Source organism: Gopherus flavomarginatus, chromosome 3, assembly GCF_025201925.1.
Source record: "Gopherus flavomarginatus isolate rGopFla2 chromosome 3, rGopFla2.mat.asm, whole genome shotgun sequence".
In the NCBI taxonomy this organism is placed as follows: domain Eukaryota; kingdom Metazoa; phylum Chordata; order Testudines; family Testudinidae; genus Gopherus; species Gopherus flavomarginatus.
Window position 1 is genome coordinate 253020884 of NC_066619.1, and position 27877 is coordinate 253048760.

General features: G+C 37.7%; 1 protein-coding gene across 9 annotated transcripts in view; it reads right to left on the minus strand.

The window, feature by feature from the left end:
* Nucleotides 1-27877, minus strand: part of SLIT2 (slit guidance ligand 2) — a 416519-nt gene that overhangs the window by 80541 nt on the left and 308101 nt on the right. For 7 of the 9 annotated variants that reach the window (XM_050947307.1, XM_050947304.1, XM_050947312.1 and 4 more), the window contains 10 exons: nucleotides 27776-27847; nucleotides 25858-26001; nucleotides 25549-25712; nucleotides 24791-24814; nucleotides 21151-21301; nucleotides 13257-13331; nucleotides 7961-8104; nucleotides 6025-6168; nucleotides 3708-3874; nucleotides 2691-2823 (listed from right to left, as the gene is read on the minus strand). In XM_050947307.1, coding sequence (XP_050803264.1) covers nucleotides 2691-2823; nucleotides 3708-3874; nucleotides 6025-6168; nucleotides 7961-8104; nucleotides 13257-13331; nucleotides 21151-21301; nucleotides 24791-24814; nucleotides 25549-25712; nucleotides 25858-26001; nucleotides 27776-27847 — 1218 coding nt within the window. The remainder of the gene's footprint in view (nucleotides 1-2690; nucleotides 2824-3707; nucleotides 3875-6024; nucleotides 6169-7960; nucleotides 8105-13256; nucleotides 13332-21150; nucleotides 21302-24790; nucleotides 24815-25548; nucleotides 25713-25857; nucleotides 26002-27775; nucleotides 27848-27877) is intronic. The other 2 variants (XM_050947308.1, XM_050947305.1) reach the window with 1 other exon arrangement.

Below are 27877 nucleotides of genomic sequence, written 5' to 3' on the forward strand. Positions count from 1 at the left end.
TGAGCATATGGGAGGCAAAATATGTTGGTGGACATGAAATAGTGGTTTGAAACCTAAGGACTCTGAGGGATCACTGGGTTGCTGGGAGCCATCCCAGAATGTTGGTTTGAATGTCAGCAGTGGGAGGAGAATCACTGGAGGAGGGAGAGTGGAGACTTGCTAGCTGGAACTAATTTTGGTCAGGCTGGCTGAAGTTGCCAAAAAAGGTCTCTCCAGTTTCCAGAGACTGGTCCATCAGGGATGTAGAGGTCTGGGCTGCTGAGAGGGTTGCAGTGAGACCAGACTGAGAGAATATCAGATTCCCTGGCTTATGAACAGGAAGCCAGAAGATTTTCCTGGGCCTGACAAGGACACTGGGCAGCACTTCCAGAGTTCATTCACAGATTTTTAATTGTAAATAATAAATTACAAGTTTGTTAATTCAGTTTGGAGTGTAGCTGGGATGAATAGGGATCTCTGCAGTGATCTTCGAAGAACATCTACTGTACTTACCAGAGGAAGGGATCCCTGCTCCTGGTGAGGAGAGCACAAGATAAAATTTCTAAATGAGAAGCTTATTGGCCACAGGTAACTGACACCGGGCTGTAGGTGACCCAGCATTGTGACACTGACCTTCCTTCATTTCTCCTCTTACTAGCAAGCTATGTGTGATGGAGGAGATTACAGGCTGGCCATATGTGGTACTTTGAGGGCCTAATGGATCTAGCTGAGGGTTCACAGCAGATTTTTTTAATTCTTTTTTTTTGCAGCCTCTATCCAGGTATATGGTGTCTAACCCATTTGTATTGCCTTCTTCCACATCCACAGACCTGTTGTTATTGGATTCTGCCAACTCTGATATTTACTTCTGATCAATTTTACACATATACATCAAAGATACTACATATATGGCAGGAAATTAATTTTTTAACACTATTAAGAGGTTAAAAACAAATATTTTTAAAACTTTCTTGAAGGAGTAAGGTACTGTATATCATGATAAAATTAATGAGGTTCAACGAAAATGTTAATTTATTATTTTATCTGCATAATTAAAAATAAGCTTTCACCAGTTACAAATTTTCTTCTTGGTTGCAAAAACCATTACTTGTTTGAATGAAGGAAATATTAGGACAATTACATACAAGAGATCACATCTTAAAACATGTATGCATTTTAATGAATAAGAAGAACTGATCAGGATGTAACTGCGAGCAGAAAACCAACTCCTCCGTTCTCATGTTTTAAAAAAAAAAAAATACAGTGAGCTGCATGCACACTCTGGACACTAACTTAGGTGCACAAAACTGCATGTAAAGGACTTATCAGTCACAAAAGGTGTTGCAGTCCATCTCTTTACATGTACAGTTTTACAATGTCGGTCAAATTGTATCTATCAGGCAGCAACTTTGTTTAATTAAGGTACTTATTAAAAACACTGATAGCATAGGTGATCATTTTCTTTACTAGAATGTCAGTAAAAAATCTCACTAGTTTCTCTTTGGGAATGACAGATGTATGTGTTATGGTATCCTGTTTTTACCATCAAACTACTGATGGATGTTTTAGAAACTTCTGAATAATTGTAGTTGGAAAACAAGGAAGCTATTAAAGTGTTAAAGTGCACACTTAAGATGCCTTCCACAGAAAATATTTACATTAATGATTTTTAATGTTAAACAGAGTGGACGGAAGATACTTCAAAGCCTTCCTGTGTGTTTAATTATTAACTGCAACTATTTGTAATAAGAGGAGATGATGAAATATTAAAAGGTATTAATTATTGTTGAGTTTTTCTGGATGTTTCTTTAAATCTCAAAACGTATAAGATGAAGTTTCAAAGAAGTCATAACACATTTTCTAAATTTGTTTCTGAAATTTTGCATTCTTTTGTGTATAAGATTTGGGTTGCCACAAAATCTTTGAAGTGCATATGCATAGAGCATTGGCACTTTCAAAACTGAGCAGCTGGCTATCTGCAAAACCAATCTGCACCCACAAATTATACCTATGAATAAAATTACCAATTCCCTGGGAATCTGAAGACTTGAAGTTGGAAAATAAATACCCAAGATCATAGGTACAATTTTAGAAGACATTTCTGAAAATCTGCTTTACAATATTCACAAAAGAATCTTTACCATTTTTCCAATAAACAAGCCTCCACTGGAGAACTGATTGAAATTCATTTATTAAAAATTACTCTTTTCCTTAAATATGTCACCAAAAATTCCTTAGACCATTAAAACAATTAGAATTTTAAATAGCTAATTGTCTTGATGCTATTTATGTTATTTACTTTCTGCATTTCTTCTATGTTGGACAATGAAAATTCAATGTGACATTCTCTCTGTAAGCAAAAAAATATACCCTAACTAAATGTGCACTCAACAGATCTCTAGCTACTATATTAAGAAAAACTTAGCTAATCATAAGAATGCTAGAATTTCTAGGAATACTAGAATAATTCATAATTATATGGGCCTTTTTACCATTATAAACAGGACTTTCTTGTTATTAAATTATTATTATTAAGATTTCCTTGGTTGATTTACAGGTTTTAGTATCTAACAAGTGATAAAGTCTCAAACTCCAGCTGATTGATAAATGTCATTTCTTCATTTTGCCTACTTACTCTGTCTCTCATCTTGAATTAGACAATATGACTCTGAACTTGGCATTTAAGAAAAGGAAGAACTTGTGCTACTTACAGTTCAGTTACATCTTTTGGGATGCCTTTGGGCAAAACCTTAAGACCTTTGTTGCTGCAGCGAACCACAGTATCTAAGCAAGTACATTCTGCGGGACAGCGAGACAATGGAGAGCAACTGTTGTCATCATTCCCTGGTTAGTGAAAGAAACAGATAAATAAAGCTTTGCTCTGCAGAGAGCACTTAAGAATTGGCAAGAATTGAACATACAGTACTTAATTCCACTTAAGAGACATGAAGGTTCTGCACTGCACTAGCTCTATGGATGGAAATAATTAAGTTATCACTTTTAACTTCATTTCAAATGATGATATTTATTTAGTATAACACTGTTTTAGTATCTATGAGTCATATTCTTTAGAAAAAGCCTGATTAAAGTAAGGTCACAATTCCTAAACACGATATGATAAAGTAATATATACATTGATTTCTAAAAAAATTACAATAATTTAAAGTAAATAAAGATAGCATATTATTTATTAGGGAAAAGTTAAACATTTGAGTATCAGCAAACACACCATTAACCTTGGAATTAGAAGGATTGGGATGTAAGAGAGGCGTGTAGCAGATTTTTCAAATATTTGCAGAGAAATATAAAAAATCAATAAGCAAGAGGCAGACTGAGCAATAGTAATATAATATTTGAATATTTAGCCTGAAAGAAAGTATTGAATTCAGGTGTCAGTGTTTGAAAATATTTTCATTTGTACAGCTGTTGTTGGTCCAATTATCTCAATCTCCACTTTACCTCAAAATACCAGTTTACAGTACTGCACTGTTATTTCCAACAGGCTTGTTGACCAATGTATCTAAACAGTTGCATGCTTTTTAATTATCTCAAATTGTGTGTGTTCTGCTTCTAGAAAAGACATGATTATACAGGAGTTAAATTTGGATCACAGTGAACATTTATGAAATTAAAAACGGAGTGCCTATAATATGGACCACCTAATCTATGGCATGTTATATGTATGAGAGCTGGAGAACTACATTACTGTGACAATATGTATTTCTTACCATCATCACAAGTAAAATCTTGAATTGCCACATCCTGGATGGGAATCTCTTTTAGGAAATAGGGTTTCTGACAGCGAGGGTTTCCAGTTACAATGCGTTTCTTCCTCAGCCAATCTCCCAGCCATGCCAGGTGGCAGTTACAGTTGAAAGGATTGGCCAGCAGGTTTCTGAGAACCACATGCAAACAATACATAATTTAGTTTCAATGATGTAATTTTGTTTTCATTTTAAAAAATTCAATTTGTGTTTTCAAGAAGTTAAACCTAAATGAAATGCCTCAAACAATTCCATATGCAAACCAAAGCTGAGAGCAGCAATTTAGAATTTGTGCAGTGAATCCTGATATAGTTCACTTAGAAATAATTTAAACCTGTCAGAGATCTGACTTGCTGTCAAAACTACCCTGCACTGATAAAGCAGTAACTTAATATAGAGATGAAGGCTGATCACTTTATATTATTAGCTTTAACCTGATAACAGCTATTTCATTAATTTGTCATCTCAAGATTTCCATCTTTTATTTGCTCCAGAGAATAAGTTTCTCATCTAAACTGACAGCTAAGTTGATTACATGCCAGTTATAAAAATGAATTTACTTCTACAAGTCTGAGTACTTTTGGCATCTCCTCACTTCACCACAAACCTATTGACAATTCCATTATTTAAAAACATGTCATCTTTAATATGCACAAATTAGTTACTAGCTGTAAAGTGTCTCATTTTATGTGGAAAGAGGATTAAGTACTTTACTGAGCGATGCTTCCCACAGTAATTACTTCTTTGGTAACCTGACTTCCTTAAACAGGCACTGTTTTTTCTTCTCTTCTCCCCCCTTTTCCTTCTTTTCTTCCCACTGAATTAAAAAAAGATTTGAAGGCAGACAACCCTTTGAAAATGTATTATTTCTAATACAACCATTTATTTTCACAGAAAATTGGACTGTAGATTAACGCTCCATCGTACAGCAAGTCTGAATTAAGTTCCAAGGTAGGATTTAGACTATACATGAACTGCAGTTTCAAAAAGTTGAACACCACAGTGTCAAGAATGCCAATGGCCATGGGAGCCATGTCACAATAGGGCTTCCACAACTGGTCCAACCACTGGAACTTGGCAGTCATGGCAAACTACTTCTTCTAAAAACCTTGGTGCAAACAAAGGAACACAGGAACTGGAAGGGATCCTCTGGGTCATTGAGTCGAGTCCTCTGCTATTGCAGGCAATCCTATCATATAGTTTCATCCACAAATGTATCAAGCTCCATCTTAAAACTAGTTAGCTTGCCCCCTCTACTCCTTTTAGAAGGCTGCTCCAGAACCTCACTCATCTCATGGTTAGAAACCTTCTTATAATCCTCAGTCTATATTTGTTCATGCCCCTTTATACACATTTTACCCTACTGTTTACCCCCACCCCCACTCCCATGCCCCTCTAAATATTTATAGAGAGCCATCATATCCTCTCAGTTAGCCTTTGTTTTGCAAGGCAAAACAAGCCAAGATCTTTTAGTCTCCACTCACATGAGAGGTCCTGCATTCCCCTGATCGTTGTAGTAGGCCTTCTCTGCATCTGTTCCCGTCTGAATCCATCTTTCTTGAATATGGGTGACCAGAATTGTACATGGTATTCAAGACGAGGTCTTACCAGTGCCTTGTGCAATGGCATTAATATTTCCTAACTCTACTGGAAATGCATATAAGGATCACATTTGCTGCTGCTGCTACTTTTCTAAACAGAAACATCGCACTCATGGCTTATATTCTTCCTGTGATTGACTAATACAGCCAGATCTTTCTCTTTCTCTGTTGTTTCCAACTGATTAACAGTTTAAAGCAGAAATTCTTGTTATTAGTTTCTAAGAGCAAGCCACTGCACTTCATATTATTAAATTTCAATCTATTTCTATTACTCTAGTCCTCTAGGTCATCCAATTCTTCCTGTATAATATTCTGATCCTCCTCTGTATTGACAATGCCTCTAAACTTTGTGTCATCAGCACATTTCATTAGCACTCTTCTACTTTTTGTGCCAAGGCCATTAATGAAAAGTATTAAATAATATCAGTCCCAATAAAGAAACTACTGTCTGTGTCAAGGAACACATCAGTAAGTGTTTAAGGACAATGCCTGTATTTACATTTGAATATGTGCTTCAGGATGTCCCAGGACACAGACTTTCTGCAACTCTGACTGTTGAATATTTTTAGTGGAATATTAATGTACACTGCAAGATTATGCAGAGAAAATAGAAACAGAAATGTTATAACCACGAGAGTGATTTCAAGTCCTGGATAATCTAAAAATATAATGTAACTTACAATGTAGAGAGTGAATGGAGAGTATCAAAGGCACCTGGAGCAACTGTTGTAATTTGGTTGTCATATAAGGAGAGCAAACGGACAGAACTCAGTCCTGTGAAACTATCATTGCCTATACAGCTTATGCGATTGCTCCTTAGCATCCTGAAAAAAAAAAGGATTAACATTTATTACTTTAGGGAAGGTCCAATAGAACGATTTTATCTAAACATCTTTCTATGTTTTATTACATTTAGATACCATTTATTAAATTTAATCATATACTACATCTAATGTATGAAGATTTTCTTGCACATTAACCATTTTGTATTCAATATCGTTAAATATTACAAAAAATGAAGTATAATTAGATCATATATATATATATATATATATATATATATATATATATATATATCTAGTATTGCAGAGCAACAGAAAAACTAAACTGAGGCATATTTTTGAAGACATCATTTATTATAATGAAAACTCACTATAATTTTAGTGTTTTAGCTATGTGAATATTGTAAAGTTACTGAAACTCGTGAAGATACCAGTTGAGATCTGTGACAGCTCTTTCTCTTTGCTTTTAGACAACCGCTTCTACAAATTAAACATTTACATAGTGATTTGTTATAATTTTTATATATTCTGATGGCATTTCACAGTCCATATTTCCGTTCATTAACATATGTAAACTAAATTGCAGAAATCACTCTTAACTTGCTCAACAAATCTCAATTAACAGAAACCAGTGTGATTCTGACACAGTGATCCCAAAACTGTGGGGTACGCTCCTTAGGGGGGCATGGAGTAATATCCAGGAGGCACAGAGGAGCCTGGGCAACCTCATAGATGAAGAAAGAGAGGGAGTGCCACCCAGCCCCACTCTGCCTTCAGCTCTGCTCTGGTCCTGTTCCTGGCCCCAGCCCTGGCTCCATGTCCCAGGGGTGATGGGGAGACAAATTCTATTACTAGGAAGGGGAGTGCAAGAGAAAAAGTTTTGGCACCGCTGTTCCAACAACAAGTAGAAAGTTTAGAATCTTAAAAACAAAAACAACGTTCCTAAAAATAGATTTCTCTAAGTAATATTATAGGATCAATGCAGTTTCAAGTTTTGCTATTCTTGTGCTTGTTTGCCAATAAACCCTAGAATTATTTTTCCTACTAGATCCATAAGAACAGCAATTAACAATTCAAGAGTCTGAAATAAAAATAAAGCTAATTTATTTAAAATCCTAGGTATAATGTACCCCAAAATATCTGCATCCTTCTTTACTGCAGAGCCCAGAAGACCTCAGCTGTTGGCTCCACAGAGGGCTGAGCTGTTGATTAGAAAGTTTAGTGTGCAAGAGAAGCCCCAGAACAAAAACACAGTTCTGTGGCCGAGAGTTGAGGAGTTACCCAGGAAGCAGACAAGATTAGGTAAGAATGTAATAATAACTTCAAGCTAGAGCCCACTGATTCATCATCTTTGGCTAACTGACATTAAATCGTTCAGGAAAGACCCTCATCCCACATTTCAGCATCCACTGAATCTATCTTCTTCCTCTGGTGTAATTCCCAATAACAATTAGCATGGACAGAATAAAAAATTCTGTTCTAAGGATGTGGCAGTGCAGAATGTATAATTCCCATGGCTACAGAGGAGATGGTTATTTCCATCTGCTCACAGAATCAGTAGCAGCCTCAGCTGCTGCATAGTTTAGTAGGCATGTACAGTTTTTGTAGACAGGTAGACACAGAAATGAATTTCAACTAGATCAGGCCCAAAGTTAATGATTTCACACTCTGAGTGGAAAAGCTTGGTGTAAAATGGAAGTAAGAGCTAGGATATGCTTCCATATCCCATAGTTTTTTCTTCAAAATGAAAGTTACACAAAACGTAGGAATTTACTTCAAGTCTAAGAGATCTGGCACAGAACAGGAAGAAAGACACCCAGTTAGTTAGACTTACAAGGTTTTGAGACTTTCGAGTCCTTTAAACATCTTGTGTCGAATAGTCTCCAAACGGTTACTGGTGAGCAACAGTTCATTCACACCAGATGCGCCTTCAAATGCTCCTTCTTCAATATCTGTGATCTTGTTATTGCTCAGATTTCTATTTTACATTCATGAAAAATAATTGAAGAAAAAAAGTCTGTTTTTAGTCTTAGGCTAATTAACTGTTAAAGAAACACTGCAGACTACAGTAGCTTTAGGTTACCTTAAGTAGTTACTATGTAAAACTGGAGAATAAATTCAGAGAGTAAAATATCCAATATAGAGATTTTAATCCTGCAAAGCAAATTTCAGTACAACCTTAACAACAGAGACTGGGATTTTCAAAGGAAGTTGGGTTTTTATCTCCCACTGAAAGAATCTCAAGGTTGCTACCAGTGCCTGCATAATACAAGAAAAAGTTTTCATCAAAATTTCTAAAGATACTCAATTAAAATACATAGTGTTTTAATGTTTTCATTCCTTGCAGTGTTTTGAATCCAATCAACAATGTAATGTTGGTGCCTGAGAAACAAAACTCAAACTAACCCGTTTAGTTTCAGTTTCTAAACTGAGATACAAGTAAATAAGTAGCCCAAATGATGAAAAGTAAACAAAATATTCATGATCTGTACTATACTATTACTAATTTTTAAACGAACAAGAGGTATGGTTTATGTCTCTACCTCTTGAGGAGAGCAGTTTTTTTTGTCAAAGTGTTGAAATTGGACTCAAAATGAGTAGAAGTGGCTTCCTATTTTGAAAAAGTATCTTATTTCAATATTTACACACTGCTTTAAAGATTTTAGTGATATATCTGTAATATTTTATTTTGCTTTCTTCAAATAGCCATATGCCTATTTTACTTAAATTTTAGGTTAAACAACAACAAATATGTATTTAAGCACAGTGTGATGTTATAATACAGTAATGACTTTTTACATTATCAAAACAACATATACAATTAAGTGATTCTAAAGTCATTTCTTTTACATGCTGGTATCTATGATATTTGGAAGAAAAACAAACAATTTGATGGGTTTTGGAACATTGCTTTTATTTATTCCATTTAAGAAAACATATTAATTATTCATTACATATAAAATACATAGTTATGCCAGAATGAATCTGTATCAATATCTGACAAATGTAAACCAGAAGGTTGTTGCTTCAGCTGAGTTTTGACTACTTAGTTCTTGCATAATATTAATTTCAAATATACCTTTCCCTTGATGAAGGATATGATTTGGTCTATGTGGTTAAAGCCCAGGTCTGGGAACCAAGAACTCTTTATCTCTAATCCCAGATTCACAGATGACTTGATGTGTGGTCCAGGACAACCTCCTTAGTTTCTTATTATCTGACTTTCTCCACATGTAAAGTGTGAATATTACCGTACTATTTACGTATTGTTCAAGGATTAGTTAACGTTTGTAAAACTCATCAGTGAGGCAAAGTTAGAGAGAGAGAGAGAGAATGTTATTAGTACTGACAGAATATCAACTCGATTAAATATTTAGGCCCTATTCCTCCAGTGTGCTGACCTATGACCTTTCCCCTGCTTCCACTGCATTTGTTGCTTGCAAAAATAATGATATTATCAGGGTATATGACTGATCTTGATGAGTTACTCATTAGTCTGGAACAGGCAAGGGGACAAGTAGGTGAACACAAGTAATTGGATTGTCAGGCTGGCTATATTAACAATTTGATATATAGAAATTCTTAGGAAATTGAGAAAGGATTGACGTGACTGGTTAGTTTTAATGATTAGGATTAATTATGGAAACCCAGAATGCCACTGATGGAATAGGCACAGGCATTGCCCTTATGATAATTGGGATATCAGACCAAATATGGTTATGTATCCATGACATCTAGATAACGTGGGGTAGAAGGCACCATGCCTAGTTTTCTTTTCTCAGGTTCTCTTGGGCTCTGAACCAGTGTCAACTGGATCTGTGGCCTTCTGAGGTTCTTCACTTGCTAATTTTCATCTATTTTTCTTCTTCATCATCTCTTATAGTGTAAATATTAAATGTGTTTATTATCCTGACACTACTGGTTACACAGGCTGTTTGGTTGGATAAGTTTATGCTGTGTAGCTGTGATGGTTGTACTAGGCCTTTTGAGGCCCCCTGCTGGAGACCTTGTGGTCCCACCACACCTGGCCCCAGGAAAAGAGCAGTGAAGGTGGGTCCTCTAGGCCTGCTTAGAGAGGCTGCATAGAAGCACTCAATCAGAGCCAAGAAGGCTCAGAGAAAAAGAGCTACAGGGCCTGAGAGGGTCAGTTACTGGCTGGGACCTGAGTGGCAAGGAAGGGTGCTCTTTTCTGGCCCCAGGAGCTTGAGAGAGAACCAGAAATTGAGTTCTGGCAGCATTTTGCTTTCTGCATGGAGAGAGAGGACCTGAGAACTGTAACCCTAAGGTAACGGGTGAAAGGAAAGAGATCCAGTGGGAAGAAGCCCAGGGAAAACACTAGCAGCTAACAGAATTAAAGGGAGTATTGTGTGACTGCTGTTCATAGGGTCCCTGTGTTGGGACCCAGACTAGTGTGAGGGCCAGGTTTCCCCACTGGCCCCTGGGGAAGTGGCCCAAGCCCAAAGAAGGGGATAAGGCTTGTTTAGAAGCCCAAGCAAAGGGCTGGAATTTAAAGAGTTCAGGGATGGGACTGAAGACCCTGGAAAGGGCAGACAGACCATCTGGTGAATTCTTGGTTACCCACCAGAAAGGGATTGAATTTGAGAGAGGACTTGGCTGGAGAGCTGGGGCAGGGAGAACTGGTGAAGACAGAGTCTCCAGGGAGAAAGCAATGGAGGCAGTACTTTATAACAGAGAAGGGGACCAGGAAGGACTTAAAAGTTAGCCCAGAAGGGACTGAGAATTGAGCCCAGAGGCAGGACTGAAGACACTAACAAAGGCACAGCATAGTCCCTGTTGGACCTTTGTTACCCACGAAGGGGTTCATTCATGCATATTGGTTGTGTGTGACTCGGCCGAAGAGTTGAGCCACTGATGACCTGCCTAGCAAGTTCAACAACCTATAGTGGGTACCAGGAACAGAAAAGATTGCAGTGCCAACAGGAGGCACTGCTCAGAGATGAGTGCTCCATCACAGTAATGTTTATAGGTAACATACTTATTTGGTTTCTTTGTAAAGTTATAATTGAATCTATATCATTTTACTGCCAATCATTTCAATCCCAGAGAGAAAGGGGATTTCTTAGGAAATCTCATGGGTAGCCCATTTTGGTAAAGAACCTGTGATTGATTATAAATAATAAACATTGCATGATAAATCAGTTGTGTTATTATTTGTAAGGGTTACAAGTTACATCTATACAGGCAAACCCCTGAGCTTGGGCAAAGCCCCATGCAGGCAAAGGGATCCTCTGACTACATGGCTGACATTGCAGATTCAGGGTTTTTTATTAAACATAATTAGCTTATCTGCACCTTATTCAGTTGGCTGCAGTACTTTTTAACATGTGAGATTTGTATTTGAAACTTACAGAACAGTATTAATAGCAATGCTAACTTTATGTTACATTTTTCTGTTTACTCTAGCCTCTTCTTAATGGTCCCAAATTCAAAGCCACTCTGGGTTAAATTAGATAGCCACAATAAGATATTGATTAAAATTCTCCATTTTGTTGCCTCAAAACACTTGATCCTGGAAATCAATATTTAAATTTAGATCACCTGAATCCTTTGCTGCATTCCGTTTCACAGCATGAAAAACATAAAATCATTTAATGTATATTCTTTCATGTATGTTTTCTTGAGTATGAGACACTATCACTTTTGCTAACTTTGCATATTTGATTTCTTTAAAGAAATGTAGTGCTTGTGAAAAGGGCTAGATTGGCAGCCTTGTAGAATGAAGACCTGTTTATCCACAGGATAGGAACAGCAGAGAAAATAGCAGTGCCAACATCCCTACACTGGCTAAACAACAGGTATGTCTACACTGTAGTAGAGGTGTGATTGCAGTACTTGTGGACATGCCCGAACTAGATTTAATCTAGCAAGGTGGAGGACCAACAGCATGAAGTCACAACAGCACAGACTCCAACATAGTCTGGACCAGCGCTCCTGACACCCTGGGTACAAAGTCCATGCTGTTGTAGCTTTGCTTTTATTGGCACTCAAGCTAGCTAGATTAAAGCTAGCTTGGGTATGTCTACACATGCTTCAATCAAACCTTCAACTGCAGTGTAGACTTGTCTTAAATGACTCAACTGTGACCTAGAGTGACAAAGTAGGGGTGAGTGAGTAGTGAGAATAGGCATGGCATTTGACCTTTGGTCTCTCTGAATATGCTACATGAATACTGATAAGTACCACCAGTGATGATGGTTTTCATGGGGTGGTGGACACCCTCCCACTAGCAACTGGAATGTGGATATCAACTCATTTCACATAAAGCTACTGAACAATCCTCAAACTGTGATAATTTTTGGCCATTGCTAACCTAGATTGGCTCCTTTTTCACCGTCACATGTAGTAGTCATTTTATTCCTCTCTTTATATAAAAATGAACAGTGGATCATTTTTCATGAATTTGCTAGGATTGTATTCCCTTTCCTTGATACTTATGTTTGCAGTTTGCAGGAAACATTAATAAAAAGACTGAACACTAAATATACACTACAAGAAAGTGTCCTCTTTACTCTCTGACAAATATTTCTGTCCTTCACTAAGGATAAACAAAAGACACTTCATAGTGGGTGGGGGGGGGAGTGTTCTTTTTTTTGAAATTACTTATGAAACTGGTGAACATCTAAAAACGTCTCTTGGAATATGAAATGAGGACTTTAATTCACACAGATGAGCTATCTAGCCATTTCCCCCATCATTTAGTTTTGATAATTTTCCCTAATAATAGTTTGATAAAGCAAAAAGTCAAAGGCATGTCCTAAACATGCTGAAAGAGGCAGAATAGCATGGCTAGAGAGTAATACAGGAAGTTACAAAAGATTACTGGAACTGTTTTTGAACTGCTTAGGTTGCTAGATCCCTGCTTCGGTTGAATAACAGACCAGATGGCTGAACACTAAACTAAAGATGTCAAAGTTGTACAACATGAGAAGTTGCAACTGACTGTGTCTAGCTCCGTAGAAAAAAGCTGCCAACTTTGATCTAACTCAATGATTAGGCCAAACCCACAGTCCACCTCTTGATTTCTGAACCGAATACACTGAATCTCTCACATGTGAACTAATAAAGTTTATAGAAAAGTACAGAACAGATATCAGTGAAGATAAACTTACATTTTACGCAGCTGAGGAAGCTTCTTAAAGATCCCAGTCGCCTCTAACACTGTGAATTCATTGTTATTTAGTCTCCTGGAGAAAACAACAAAAATACAGTCACTAAATTATTCCAGCACCAACATTGCTTGACAGACTATTTTCTAGATTAGATAATTTTTTTTCATAATATCTTAACTAAAATATCTGCAGTACTCAGGTAAGATTTCAATATATGCTGCCATTTCTAATTCTGTAGTCCCTGTGTACACAAATCCACCACTAATTTCAATTAGAGTTAAGAATGCACAGGGCTCCAGGATCAAGAATAGAATGTAAATATTATAAATACAAAATCGGAAGGTAAATATAAAATGTGTTAATTTAGATCCTCTCTCTTTTTACTGATAAATAAAAATGCATAATAAACTAACATATAAGTCCATTGAGGGAATCTGATGTTAGCATACCTTCTACCCTAATCTAGCTTCTGGGACAGGGCAATACCACTATGTTGTTACCCTCTCTCCTCTTGCTACTGGGATGGGGAGCAATTGGCAGAACATGCAAAGAGTTAGTTGCTGGCAGTAGTCAATTAGGGAACAAACAGGAGCAGCCTCATGACCCCATGAAGGTGTCATTTGTCACATCTATAAACTTTGTTTTTGCAAAAGACTTCCAAGGTCCAGGACTAAAGGGCTGCTCATCTCTCTCCTTCATGCAGATGGGGGAGACTGCTCCACTGTTGAAATTTTATTCCTCTAAGGGACAACACATCACAAATATTCCAGGGATGATCCAATAACAACTTGTAAATAAAAATCTTTAAGAAGTATATAAAAACAACTGAAAATTGGTCCAGTGTTCATTACAGGATATTGGGTGGAGTCTGATAGACATCTGGAGATTCTCACAGAAATATCATTTACAAGGATGAAATTATTATTTTATGCTTCCAGTCTGTTGACCGGGAATAAAGGGCTCTACAACATAGCAGTGTTCTTAAGCCCTAGGGTAGGCCCATGATTGCTAGCTGGAGTCAACATGTTCAGCCATAGACCACTTACCTCAGGTCATTCCATCTATTGTCAGTGTCTGAGAAATCACCAAAAGCTACTCTGTAGTGCTTCAGGAAAGTAGGTAATGAGCACCAGATGGTTGCTTGAAAAATCTTAAAACAATGATTCTCTGGTGCAGAAACCAAAGCCCTTTTAGCAGAGTGAGGCCCGATCCCTTAGAGGCTGTTAACTTGGGCCAACTTTTATATTTCAATATGGTATGCATTGATCCATACAGCTAATATACCAAAAGGCCATTTTTCTTGCTAAGTGTTCTTTAAAAGAAAAAAAAATCCAGAACCCTAATCTCTTCAGTTTTAGGGTGCTAATGTTTTAATCTCCTTACCCCATTTAAGGGTGGAGTCTAATTACCTTTTGTTTAGAGATTTCGGACCAGAGGAGATGAATGCCTGCATCACTATGGAACTCTGAATTTGACATGGGTCTAAACTTGGAAACACTTCTCAGGATGATCTTGTTGGGAAAAAAGGTGAGAAAAGGAAAATGGCGAGAGAGCTGCTAGTTCACCTACCCTTCTAGCTGAGGTTATAGCTACCACTTTAAGTGATAGCCAGAAGACAAGCACTGAATTTATCAATTTGAAGTGCTGGTAGCACAGTCTTTTCAACAATTGATTGAAATACTACATAAACTTAAATTGGGAAAGGGAACAATTGTTTTGGACAGATGTAGAATATTTTCCAACCAAACAGAAGCACACAGACCATGCATTTCAAGAGGCACAAAGTGCCCACAAATTCAAATGAAGTAAATGAGAGATGGAAAATCTGGTACATATTGACCAATGAGTGTGACTACACTGAGTAACCTTTAAAGTGACCTTTGATAGGATGGAATGGGGTTTTGGATTCTATCCCTTCTTTTTACATCAATGAACACGTTTATCAAGGACACGCACATCTCCTGGAAGAGCTGCTTTCCTACATGTCAACAGACTATCTAACATTGCAACACAAGCCTTCTCTAATGCCAGTCATTCAAGTATCAGGAGAAGCCTGTGAGAGGAAATGTGGGGATCAGGCCCAGGTCCAAGAAGAAAGGGAATGGTCTCTCTAGGACACCATATGCATTTTCTTGAGCATCCTTTGTGATACAGATGAGACTCAGCTGTAGTAAACCCAAAAAGCGACAGACCTGGGGATACACAGCCCTTGTAGTTCTTCTTGGCTCTAGCTTGTAGACATGTAGTGATGTTCATGAGGTAAGCTCTCCACTGGAAGCCTGAATATCCAGGATAACCAGGAAATAGTCACCATGGAAAGGGGAAGAGGAAAGGTCCACAGACATCAAGAGGGATTTTTCTGCCAGGCTCCTTTGAGCAAATCTGACATTGAAGTAGCTGTTAGCAGGAACTGCTGGCTTGACATGGAAAAGAGAACTCAGATTTTCAGTCTGCTTGTCAAATAACTGTAAACTAGACTTCTTCATGAAGAAGCTGATTGAATCTTGATAAGATATTTGGTGGCCTCCCAAATCAAGGGCCAGTGCTCTTAGCTGAAGCAATGTTAGAATCACCAACCACCAGGTTACCTAGCTCTGACATAGTGCTTTTCATCATTAGATCTCGAAGTGCTTTACAAAAGACATAAATAGGAAGTTGTTATTAGGCATCATGGTCAGAACTTCGTGTTAGGGAATGATTTTAAGATTTTTCTTTCTATTTTGAAGTTTCCTGGTAGTTGGTAGGTTATTCCATGTATTCCTGTATGAAGGATAAGGAAGATGGGATGAAGTGCTGGATCCTCCTTGTTGCAAGCTGAGGATCATGCAGCGTCATTGCTTTCCGTGCTGCATGTGTGACGATATAATGTACACTACCATCAATAAGGTCAAGTCCTCAGTGGACCTGCAAGGAAGCAAGACACATGGACTGAAGGGTTGGAACCTGTATGGCTGTGGATCACATGGAATGTATATGGTTGGAATTGAAGAACTCATCTAGCGAACAGCTTAGATTTTGAATTGTTAAATATTTGTTCAAGAGGTTTGTTTTCTGTGATCATCATATTCCAAATACATAGCTCCAAGTCACAATGAGACCTTCTTTCTCTATTTTTCCATTGGTGTCAGTGTTCTTCTGGCAATGGAAATTATGCTGGCAGTGTTTGTCACTGAATCATTGTGTGCTGGTGATGCCACCATCAAGTGTTTGTTTGCTTGAAAGTAGGATATTATAGCGAAAAACAGTAAAAAGGATTTATAGAACAGGTATTATGTTCCATTTAGAGTGAGGTTCTTCTCCCGGAGTGTCTTGAATACTAATTTCAGTTATTTTTGAAGGGCCTTATGAGTTATCCCACATGCCAGAAAGTAATCAGCAAAGTATCTTACTTCCAGGATGCCTTATAGACCTTGTAGGATTGTGTTCCAGAGCACTTCAGTAGCTAAACATATACTGCATGACCATCTCCTGTGTCCCTATTTTCTAAACAGACTTTGGGAACAAATAGCAGAAGAGGAAATGATTATAGCAAGGCTTAGTTCACTTGACAAAGTGATTCATTACCCACAATTATGCCTTTATCCTGGCTATATTATTCATGTGTGTTGCAAACAGGTCTGTGGCTGGTCCTGAACTAACCTGGAGAAGTATTTTCTTGATAAAAGCTTAAGTGCTGAGACAGTTCAACACTCCAAGTACAGAGAATCATAGATTATTATAGTTGGAAGGGATCTCAGGAGATCATCGAGTCCAACCCCCTGCTCAAAGCAGGACCAATCCCCAAATCGCCCCCTCAAGGATTGCACTCACAACGCTGGGTTTAGCAGGCCAATGCTCAAACCACTGAGCTATCCTTCCCCCAGATAGCAAGTGGGAGAAATTTTGCCCAAGAGAACATCTTTCTCATCTCCTTGGCTAGGGACCTGCTTCTTGTTCCCCACTGCTTATTAATTAGCTATAACTGCAGATATTGTGTCTTAGTGTATGTCCACACTGCAATAAAAGACCCACAGCATAGCAGCAGCTGACCCAGGGCAGCTGAATTGGCTATGGGGCTAAACATTGCAATGTAGATGCTTGGGTTGGAGCCTTAACTTTGAAACCCTGCAGGAGGGATGGATCTTAGAGCCAGGGTTCCAGCCCAAGCCCAAACATCTATCCTGAAATCTTTACTCCACACCCAAGCCCTGCGAACCCAAGTCAACAGACCTGGGCTCTGAGTTTCAGTGTCGTGAGTTTTTTTATTGCAATGTAACCATACCCTTAAGGGTTAGAGGCCTGGAGCCAGCCAACCCTGAACACCTGAGCAGGAATCACCTGATTCTCCTCTAACAGCAGCAGGAAGCTGCAGAGGGAGTTTTTTCAGGGAGTTCTCAGGAAGAACAGAAGTGAGTACAGAGGTTGCTGGGAGTGAGTAGGCTCCAGCAGAGAAACCTGAAACCTGGGTAGTGAGACAACAGGCAGGGAAGGCCTGGGAGAATGCATGGACTTGAAAACTTTATTTTGAATGTTTGTTAGTTTAATAAAGCAGGAACCCTTGACTGGAAGAAAGACTGGGGCCTGGAAGCCAAAGCCAGAAGGCTGAGCTCCAGCTAGCAAAGTTTGGGAGTAGCCAGCCAGGAAGACCCTGACACCAAGGAAGTTTGGAGCTGTGCCAGCTTAATGCTGGAGGGAAAACTTTTGTGTTTTTTTTTTTAAACTTTATCCTATTAAAGGATTTGTAAAAAGCCTCTCTTTAAGTTTGAGTAACCAAGAGGGGAAATTGAGGTGAGGGACTGCTTATAGGACATCACTCAGACCTGCATTTGGGTATCATCTTCAATTCAGCCCTCTCTCTTAATGCACATATCCAGACTATATCCAAGTCTTCTTGTTAAAACATTTCAAGGATTTAGCCTTATTGGTCTGTACAGACTGCCAGGACTCTTGTTCGGGCCTTCATCACCTCATGCCTTAACTACTATAATCTCATCTTGACATCAGTTACATTGCACCTCCTCAAATCCATTCAAAATGCTGCGGCTAGCACCACCTTTCTGGCTTGTGATTCTGACTATATTACTCCGCTCCTTGCTTCTCTCCACTGGCTCTCATTCTTCCACTGCAACAAACATAAGCTCCTTCTCTTTACCTTTAAGCCCATTCATCATTTAGTCTACCCTATCTGCCAGGTCTACTAGCACATCAAGGCATCAACTCACAAGAACAGCCAGACTGGGGCAGACCAATTATCCACGTAGCCTAATATCCTGTCTTAGAATCCACCATTTTGTATACTTGTGATTATGTTTTCCAATGTGCATTACTTTGAACTTAACAACATTGAACTTCATCTGCCATTTTGTTGGCCAGTCACCCAGTTTAGTGAGATCCCTTTGTAACTCTTTGCAGTCAGCTTTGGATTTAACTATGTTGTGTAATCTTGGATCATCTGTAAACTTTGCCATCTCACTGTTTACCCCATTTTCCAGATCATTTATGAACATGTTGAACAGCACTGGTCCCAGTGAAGATTCTTGGGGGACCTTTACTGAGGCACTGCTACAGGCTAGGGACCAAGTGGATAGGCAGCAGTTCTGCAGAAAAGGACCTGAAGGTTACTGTGGGTGAGAAGCTGGATATGAGTTAACAGTGTGTCCTTGTTTCCAAGAAGGCTAATGGCATTTTGGGGTGTATAAAGTACAAGCATTGCCAGCAGATCGAGGGATGTGATCATTCCCCTCTATTTGGCATTGGTGAACCTCATCCGGAGTACTGTGTCCAGTTTTGGGCCCCACACTACAAGCAGGATGTGGAAAAATTAGAAAGAGTCCAGCGGAGGGCAACAAAAATTATTAGGGGCCTGGAGCACATGACTTATGAGGAGAGGCTGAGGGAACTGGGATTATTTAGCCTGCAGAAGAGAAGAATGAGGGGGGATTTGATAGCTGCTTTCAACTACCTGAAAGGGAATTCCAAAAAGGATGGATCTAGACTGTTTGCAGTGGTACCAGATGACAGAACAAGGAGTAATGGTCTCAAGTTGCAGTGGGGGAGGTTTAGGTTGGATATTAGGAAAAACTTTTTCACTAGGAGGATGGTGAAGCACTGGAATGAGTTACCTAGGGAGGTGGTGGAATCTCCTTCCTTAGATGTTTTTAAGGTCAGGCTTGACAAAGCCCTGGGTGGGATGATTTAGTTGGGGATTTGTCCTGCTTTGAGCAGGGGGTTGGACTAGATGACCTCCTGAGGTCCCATCTATGATTTACCACTTTCCATTGTGAAAACTGACCATTTATTTCCTACCCTTTATTTCATATCTTATAACCAGTTACTGATCCATGAGAGGACCTTCCTGCTCATCCCGACTGCACTTACTTTGCTTAAGAGCCTTTTGTGTGTGACCTTGTCAAAAGCTTTCTTAAAGTCCAAGTACACTATATCTATGGGATCACACTTGTACACATGCTTATTTGCACCCTCAAAGTATTCTAATAGATTAGTGAGTCATGTGTGTGTTGACTCATGTATTCATCTGATAATTCTATTCTTTACTACAGTTTCAACTAATTTGCCTGATACTGAAGTTAGGCTTACTGGCCTGTAATTGCCAGAATTTCCTCTGGAGAGCTATTTAAAAATTGATGTTACAGTAGCTTTCCTTCAGTCATCTGGTATAGAGGCTGATTTAAGTGGTAGGTTACATACTAGTTAGTAGTTCTGCAATTTCATATCAGAGTTCCTTCAGAACTCTTGGTGAATACCATCTGGTTCTGGTTTATCAATTTGTTCTAAAACTTCCTCTATTGACACCTTAATCTGGGACAGTTCCTCAGTTTGGCATCCAAAAAGGAATGGTTCAGGTGTGGGAATCTCCCTCACATCCTCAGCAGTGAAGGCTGATGCAAAGAATTCATTTAGCTTCTCTGCAATGGCCTTATCCTCCTTTAGTGCTCCTTTAGCACCTTGATTGTCCAATGGCCCCACTGATTGTTTGACTGGCTTTCCACTTCCGATGTAATTAAAAATATTTTGGTGTTAGTTTTTGTGTCTGTTGTTAGTTGCTCTTCATATTCTTTTTTTTTTTTTTTTTTTGGCCTGCCTAAAATACTTTTACACTTGACTTGTCAGAATTATGCTCCTTACCTCACTCTGTCAATAATGGTCATTCACCTGTTTGCTTAATTCTGAAGCACTTCCGCACTTCCATCCATACTGCCCCCTATGCATGAGACGAACCAATAAAACTGTCTGAATTTAATCTCCCTTTAAATTCCTCTTTGAAACCTACCTCTGCTGTAATGCCTACAAATCACTTCAATCTGGTACTGGTTAGGTAAGCATCAAGCTGTGACTTCTCTTCTTCAGCTCTACTCTGTTTGTTTTATTTTCCTCTCATCCTCACAACCCAGTCCTTTCCTGTTTGTTTCATCCACCACTTGTTTCCTGTCTGACATGTACACTGTGAACAATCTGGGGCAGAAACTGTCTTCTTTGTTACATGTCTGTACATCACCGAGCATAATGTGGTCCTGCTCCTTGATTGGGTCATTGATTTGCTACTTTTATATAAATAAAAAATAACACCTCCCACACACACACAATAAAAAAATAAAATAAACAGCAGACAATCATGGAGTGGAAACATGGCATGATACAGCAGTTACCTTATTAATTTTTGTTACTTTAGGTATTCAGTTTTGCTTTTGATGAACTATAACACTTCAATGGGTCGAGTGTTAGCAAAAATGCTTTAAACTCAGTTATAACATTGTTCAGTATTCAAATCAATGGGGAGGGGAGTAGTCTGAGTTTCTTTTATTCCCTCTTTCTTTTAAGCTGTGTTGACTTTTCAGACCAAAATTTTAGCTGTACTCCCACTGGCGAGCAGCACATTATTGCGGGTTGAACTTACAACTCTGCTGTGTACTGGGGGACATGTTCAGGAATTTTGTTGAGCTTCTGATTGGAGCAGTCCACTGTGGTTCCTTCACAGCGGCATTTTTCAGGGCAAGCCAGATCTGCAAAGCAGTCTCCACTTAGTTTTGATCTGTAATCTTCGGTGCCTGTGGAAGAGTCAAGGCAAAATACAGACGCTGAGTCCACAGAGTATGAGATTCATTTCTCATGGGAAAATTAAAATGACAGCTCTGCAATGCAGAGGATAGGTGAATAACTTGAGAAACATTTGGTAAACTCTGTGCTACTAAACAGACATTAAGGCTTCAAGAGAGGGTTATAATACAGGGGCTTGAGATATGCTGGAAAAATTTGTGACCAAGTTCATATGATGGGAGAACACTGAAAACTTAAGCTTTTCACAGCTGTACTTTCTGCTGATTGTGCTGTCAGCCAATCTTGCCTGGTTTCCATCTAATTACACAAATGCCACTGATTATTACACAATTTATTATTCTCTCTGTGTGTCAAGATTTAATAGATTCTTGTATGCCATTTCTTTTTTCTTGTTACTCTTTTTGTTGTTGACTGGACTTCATTAACCTTCTATAGTAATTTCTTTTACAGTCCCCAATCCTCCACATAATCTCAAATACGTAAGATTCAAAGCCGTATTTTCTCCTTTAATTTAAAAAATGTATAATCCTGACTTAAGCCTCAGCAGCTTGCCATGCTGTAGAAAGCTGCGTGACGTTCCATGGTGCTTGACAGAACCATGTTTTACTCATACCTTGCAACCACATGGTTAGATCAAGCACAACAGAAAATCTCGCTAAATTATCATAACTGCATCCACTAGGCCAAGGACAAGAGCAAGGGAAAAAGAGGAAGGAGTAGGGAAAAGCTACAGAATCTCTTGAAGTTTAATACTTGCTTACATGACATGGCATTCCTATTACAGAATGTCCACTGCCACTGTAACAGTATTACTGTCACAGCTTAACTAAAAAGTACAAGAAATAGACCACATTGCAAGTTTCTTAAACCATTTCCCACAATCAACAGAACAAAAGTAACATCCTATACATATCAGCAGAAAACATCCAGTAAGGAACTGAGGGTGGGTGACAGGGAAAACAGATAGATGCTCAAAGGACCTGTGGGTTCTTCTTGGACAAAGGTGGAAAGACACTAGTAGAAGAAGGTGCACCAGGGATGGGAAGTACACTGTGATTTAGTTCAGAAACTGAACTTTACTTACAGCCAAAATGGTGAACTCCTGCAAAAGTAAAGATAGCCAAGAAGGAAAGAAAGACAGAGTAATCCCAATTAAAATAAAAACATGAAACTAAGCACTCTCACTCTCTTGCCTAAATATTATTTCTTTGATTACAGGATGTTGCAATGAGGCCCCATCTTTAGGACAGAGAGAAGAATTAATTTTAAGTGGCATACAAAACTTCAACTAAGCTAAAGGGTAGAGATTAATTATGAACTATTTATAGGATGATGATACTTTTCATGGGGTATAATTTATCTTTTTAAAAATTCTTTTATTACGATAAGATAGAGTAATGCTGTTTTATACAGATGTATGCTAAGCCACTTAAAATAAAAAAAATATAATCAAAGAAACTTTGGGGAAACAGTCAAGTGCTACAGAACAAAAGAAGCCTCACATACTGTAATATTTTAGCATCTACTTAGCTTCAAGTAATTTATATGACATAACTACTTGAAATATTTTTATGAACTAATACAAAAGCAGGATTTTTCAAGTTCCTGCTTTATTACTGTTATAACCTTTAGTCTTCAAACATGACTATATGGGAATACTGTTAAAATAGTTTAAGTGTCTGTGAACCCAGAGCTCTCAGCTATAAAAAGTCTACATTCAACCTGCTATAGAAAAAGCTGACTTTTTTAATGATGTTTATCTAAGCATAAAGTGTATCCAACTTTCTTTTTTTTTAAATGGGGCTTTGAGAATTACTTATGAGCAAGAAAAATTCTAACTTGTATGTGCATAGTAGTTCAAACTAAATCACAGACAATATTTAGGTCAAGATCTCCAAAGTCTGAAGAAATGTTACACATTGTAAACTACGTCCATTAGTTACTTAATAGGAAGAGGATACACAGAAGCCACACTTCAAAAAATAATATTCTCAGAGCTTCTTGATCTGTTTCACATTTTAGCAATTACAATTTTAAGTAGGATATTATTTCTTGTAGGTAAATAAATCAGAGTTGTGTGTGACCATGTTATAAATTGCCTGTTAAAGATACTTGCTAGTAAAATGCTTCAAATTTAGAGACAAAAGTCATTTTGGCAATATTGAGTAGAAGTCTCTATGTGTGAGGACTACAGCTATTCTACTCATTATGGACTTCAAGGGGCCAGATAGATTGGGGAAATCAGATCTCCCTTCCTCACTTTAAGCTATTTTAAAATAAGAAGTTTCTACTGCTGCCAATGATGGCAAACTACCCTTCTTGTCCAGTTTTCTTTTTCCCCTACAAAACTAAGCCAACGTATTAGTAGAAGGACATGAAAAATCTCACACGATCATTCCAGTTTAAAAAGAAAATTGCATGGCAATAAAAGCAAAGCGGTTAAAACATACCAGTTTAAAAGGTAATAGGCAAGATCAATCAATAAATCAGTATTTAAAACACTGCAGAAAGACAATATACATGTAGTGTTTGAAAGAACAAGTGCATTCAATAAGCTACTGTAAATATTCTTCTAGATATTAAACTATGAGAGAAGCTTTTTGTAGTTATACCCTTGTATACTTGGCCAATCAATTATTTATCACCTGTTATGAACAGAACGTAAGTATTTTTCTATAAAGAAAGCAGTGCACACACTTGACAGCAAAGGGAAAAGAAACAAATTTCAAAGAGCTAGGGCAATATCATTTTTCCTTTGGCAAATGTCACAGTACTACAGTACTTGAAAGTGATGTTTACATTTCTGTTTCACCCCAACTCTTAAATTTTGTTTCCTCTTTAACAAAAAGTATTTCTAATGCACAATGTGTGTGAGAGATTTTAAAATGCCTTTAATGAGGAACATCACCATTCTTTTCCTGGCATTGTGTTGAGATTTCATAAAACACAGGAATCATAGGGTCACAGGTGAGCAAGCAACAGTTGCAGATAGACAGCAGGGAACTGCTGGTTTAGAGCACAAAAGCAAAGCAAGAAAGGATTCATTTTTTAAAGTGGCTTTAAGTTGTACTAGCTCTTTGACAGTAGGAAGATTTTCTGTATTTAAAAGCAGCTCAATGGCTACATTTTAAAAACAGTAGTGTTACAGTAGGTAAGATATACAAGGTAGGTAAAGATGTCAGTTGGAATATATAGTAACAGGTGCAATCTTCTAACTAATGTAAATAAACATACGATTTTCATAGGCTATGTGCAGATTTGTGAGACAAAAAAAGATATCAGGAGCTGCATGCAAAGCCCTTGTATTCAGAAAACAGAACTACTAGTAATCTACACAAGAAAATATATTTATCTACAGAGTATTGACTATATTTAAAACACATGCATCAGTTTCCTAAAGCTATGACAAATTTTGCTTTTGGGTGGGGAGAGGAGAGGGTGTCTGCAGTTAGTCAGGCTTACTGCAGAGCCAAACCTACCTGGAATGAAATACTGTTCTTTAGCTAAATAAAAACAAAGAGAAAAAAATAGAAGATGCACCTGAATGTCAGCAAGCAGAGAATGTGTTCTATTAGATTAAGTATGGACTACAGTTAACTGCAGATAATTATGTGAAAAAAGTGTTTTCACAATAAAAGCTGATAAACGACATGTGAATAGTTATAACTATATCCGGAACAAAGATAACAAACAGTTTCTTTTGGTATTTGCACTCAAGGCTGAATAAAATGTAGAATGTGAAATGCACCTGGAATAGCTGGATACCATATGACAGAGGTCAGGGCTTAGAAAAATGTAAGTAGGAAATGGAATAAGATTAGAAAAAGCAAATAGTAAATTTCAGTATGAAGTAAGCTCCCTGTGTAACATGAATAGGTCATGTTTCCATATTTAGCTGGAAATATTTAGATCTTTCACGTATTCCAAAGCCTTGTGAAACTTTGTTTAAATGATTTATGCTGGTGATCCTTGTAGAGAATAACTCTATCATTTCATTCTGAAGTGCTGAATATTACATTTCTTCGGTTAGATTTAGTGCCAAATGTGTTAACTACACTATATTCCATGATCAAATAATGTGAGCCGCTCATTATTTTCCTCTTTGTTCAGTAGAAGAACAAAAAAAGTTCTGCAGTGTTTAATAATTCAGTAGAAAACCAGCTGCTTTTATTAAAACTTCTGTAACCACTGTTTTTTGGCAATAAAAGAGAAATAGCAGCTGAACTAAGCAAATTACCTGAGCAGCGGAATTTCTTGCTTTTGATCTGACCAATCCTTTTGTTTGCCAGACGGCGGGGGCTGGTGCAGCGGGCACCACTGGTCTCAATAGGGTTTGCATGAAGATAATCCGCCAGCCACTTCAGATGGCAATCACAAATAAATGGGTTCTGAGCCAAATGCCTTTCATGAAGGAAACAAAAAAAATTTTTTTTTTTACACATTATTTGCAATTGGTCTCAACTATTCCTGAAATGCTCTTATGTTATAGAAAACAAACATAAATAGAAAGTCGCATTACATACAACACAAATAAAAGTATACATACAAAGTCTGAATTGCACGTAGAGGTGAAAAGGTGCCTTTAGCAATGGTTTGAAGCTTGTTATCATACAGAGAGAGAAGGTTCAGGTTGTGTAGGTCTTGGAAAGCATCTACTCGTAGGCAATTTATCTTGTTGGCATTTAATAGTCTGTTATATGAACGACAATTATAAAATAGAAATAATTAGTTTACTGTCACTCAAGCTTCACTGTTGTATCACCAATAATTCTTTGTATCCATTTGTAACCGGAACAAGAAGGTTATTTTGCTTATTATACAGACCTTAATTAACAAGCGCACAGTTTTTTTTATTGAATTAAAATAACTTATTTAGCTGTTCTGTAATTATTCTGTACCATTTACACACAACAGGAGTTGAAATGCACTGACTTCTTTAGTAAAATTGCAGTATTGTGTGTGTTCATGCAATGTACGTGGGTAGTGTTTATCTGAGCAAGGAAATGAGCTTGAGAAATCAAGTATGGGCAAGGAAAACTTTGCCTCTTTCCCAAAAGAAGGACTGAACACTGTGTTCATTAGCTAGAAGAGATGTACAATGGCATGCTTAATTACATGTTAGTAATCAGCATATGGCCACATTTCCAGAAATTATAGTAAAAAACTGGTGGCACAGAATAAGATATAGTCTGGATATATCCTGGATCTGATTTTCTTCTCCATCTCCAAAGACAAACACTTTTTCCCCATCCCTCCCATATTACAAATATAAAAAGATAAAAAGGAAGAGTGTTTTTACAGAAGTCTATTACCTTTTTTAAACAACAAAAATTTAAGTTTACCATGAAACTTGTTGGATTTTTCAAATCATATCCCTTTTGATTCTTCCTTTTTTTTCCATTTATCAGGGTGAATAGTGAAGTTAGTGTGTTCTGTGCTTTGAAAAACTGGGTTTTACTGCAATGTAAAGGTGGATTTGTGTTTGAATAGAAGTGTGGTCAAGGGAGGACATGCACTTCAAATAAAATAAGGAAAGGAGCTGCAAAATTTATCAGAGTATAGTGGAGCTTTCAATATAGCGTGAATAGAAACAAAGATTTATCTTCGATCTTTCAGTGAATATAATTCTCTGTAACAAAGTCCTCTCAGAAGGAAACAAAGGCAAATGCTTTCCTGAGTACTGTATCAGGATCTAAAGATGAAACATCCACCCCAGATGGTGCTATGATTTATATTTTCACATTACTGACTTCCTAGTTTGCCACTTTCTTCCAGAAGTATTTATAGGAGAAATTTTGCCTATCACAGCTCTATAAAGTGTGGGCAAGAAAAGCTTCGAATCAAGTAGGTAGATGTTATTTTCTAAGATCATCAGACTTTACAGCTACAAGCCAGCGATTCCCAGATTCTCCACTGCAGAACATCACTGCTGATTTATGGCTTAGTACACACAATCTATTTTTAGACAGTACTACAACTGCACTGTCAATCCTGCTGAATCTTTTGAGAAAGTTTGATCAACATATCTCCATGATGCTCCCCCTGATACTCACTGTTAAATCAAATATTTCTACTGTGATAAATGTAGACTCTCTACTAGTACTCAGTGTATACCACACCTTCAGCTCAAGAATCTCAAAGCATTTTGCATAGTTATCTAATTTTCACAAGACAGGTTAACGTTATATCCATTTTAATGGTGGGTAAACTCGGACACAGAGTATATATGACTTGATCAAAGGAACACATGACAAACAAAAGTGAGAGCCAGGGATAGAATCTAGAAGTCTTGACTCCTATAGTTTCATCTAATAACTAAAATTAATGATTTCACTGCACATCTGATATTGCATATAGGGATAATTTCCTATCCTTTCTTTTCTGGGTACATATCAAAGTTTCAAGTCCCATCTCCTCTCCCACCAGTTAACTCAAAATGAGATAAGCATTAAACAAATACTCACAGCAATTGTAAAGAGAAGAGTCCTTCAAATAGGCCTTTTGGAAGTTCTGTAATTTTATTTCCATAGAGGACACTGTAACAGAAAAGAATCAATCAAAGGGGC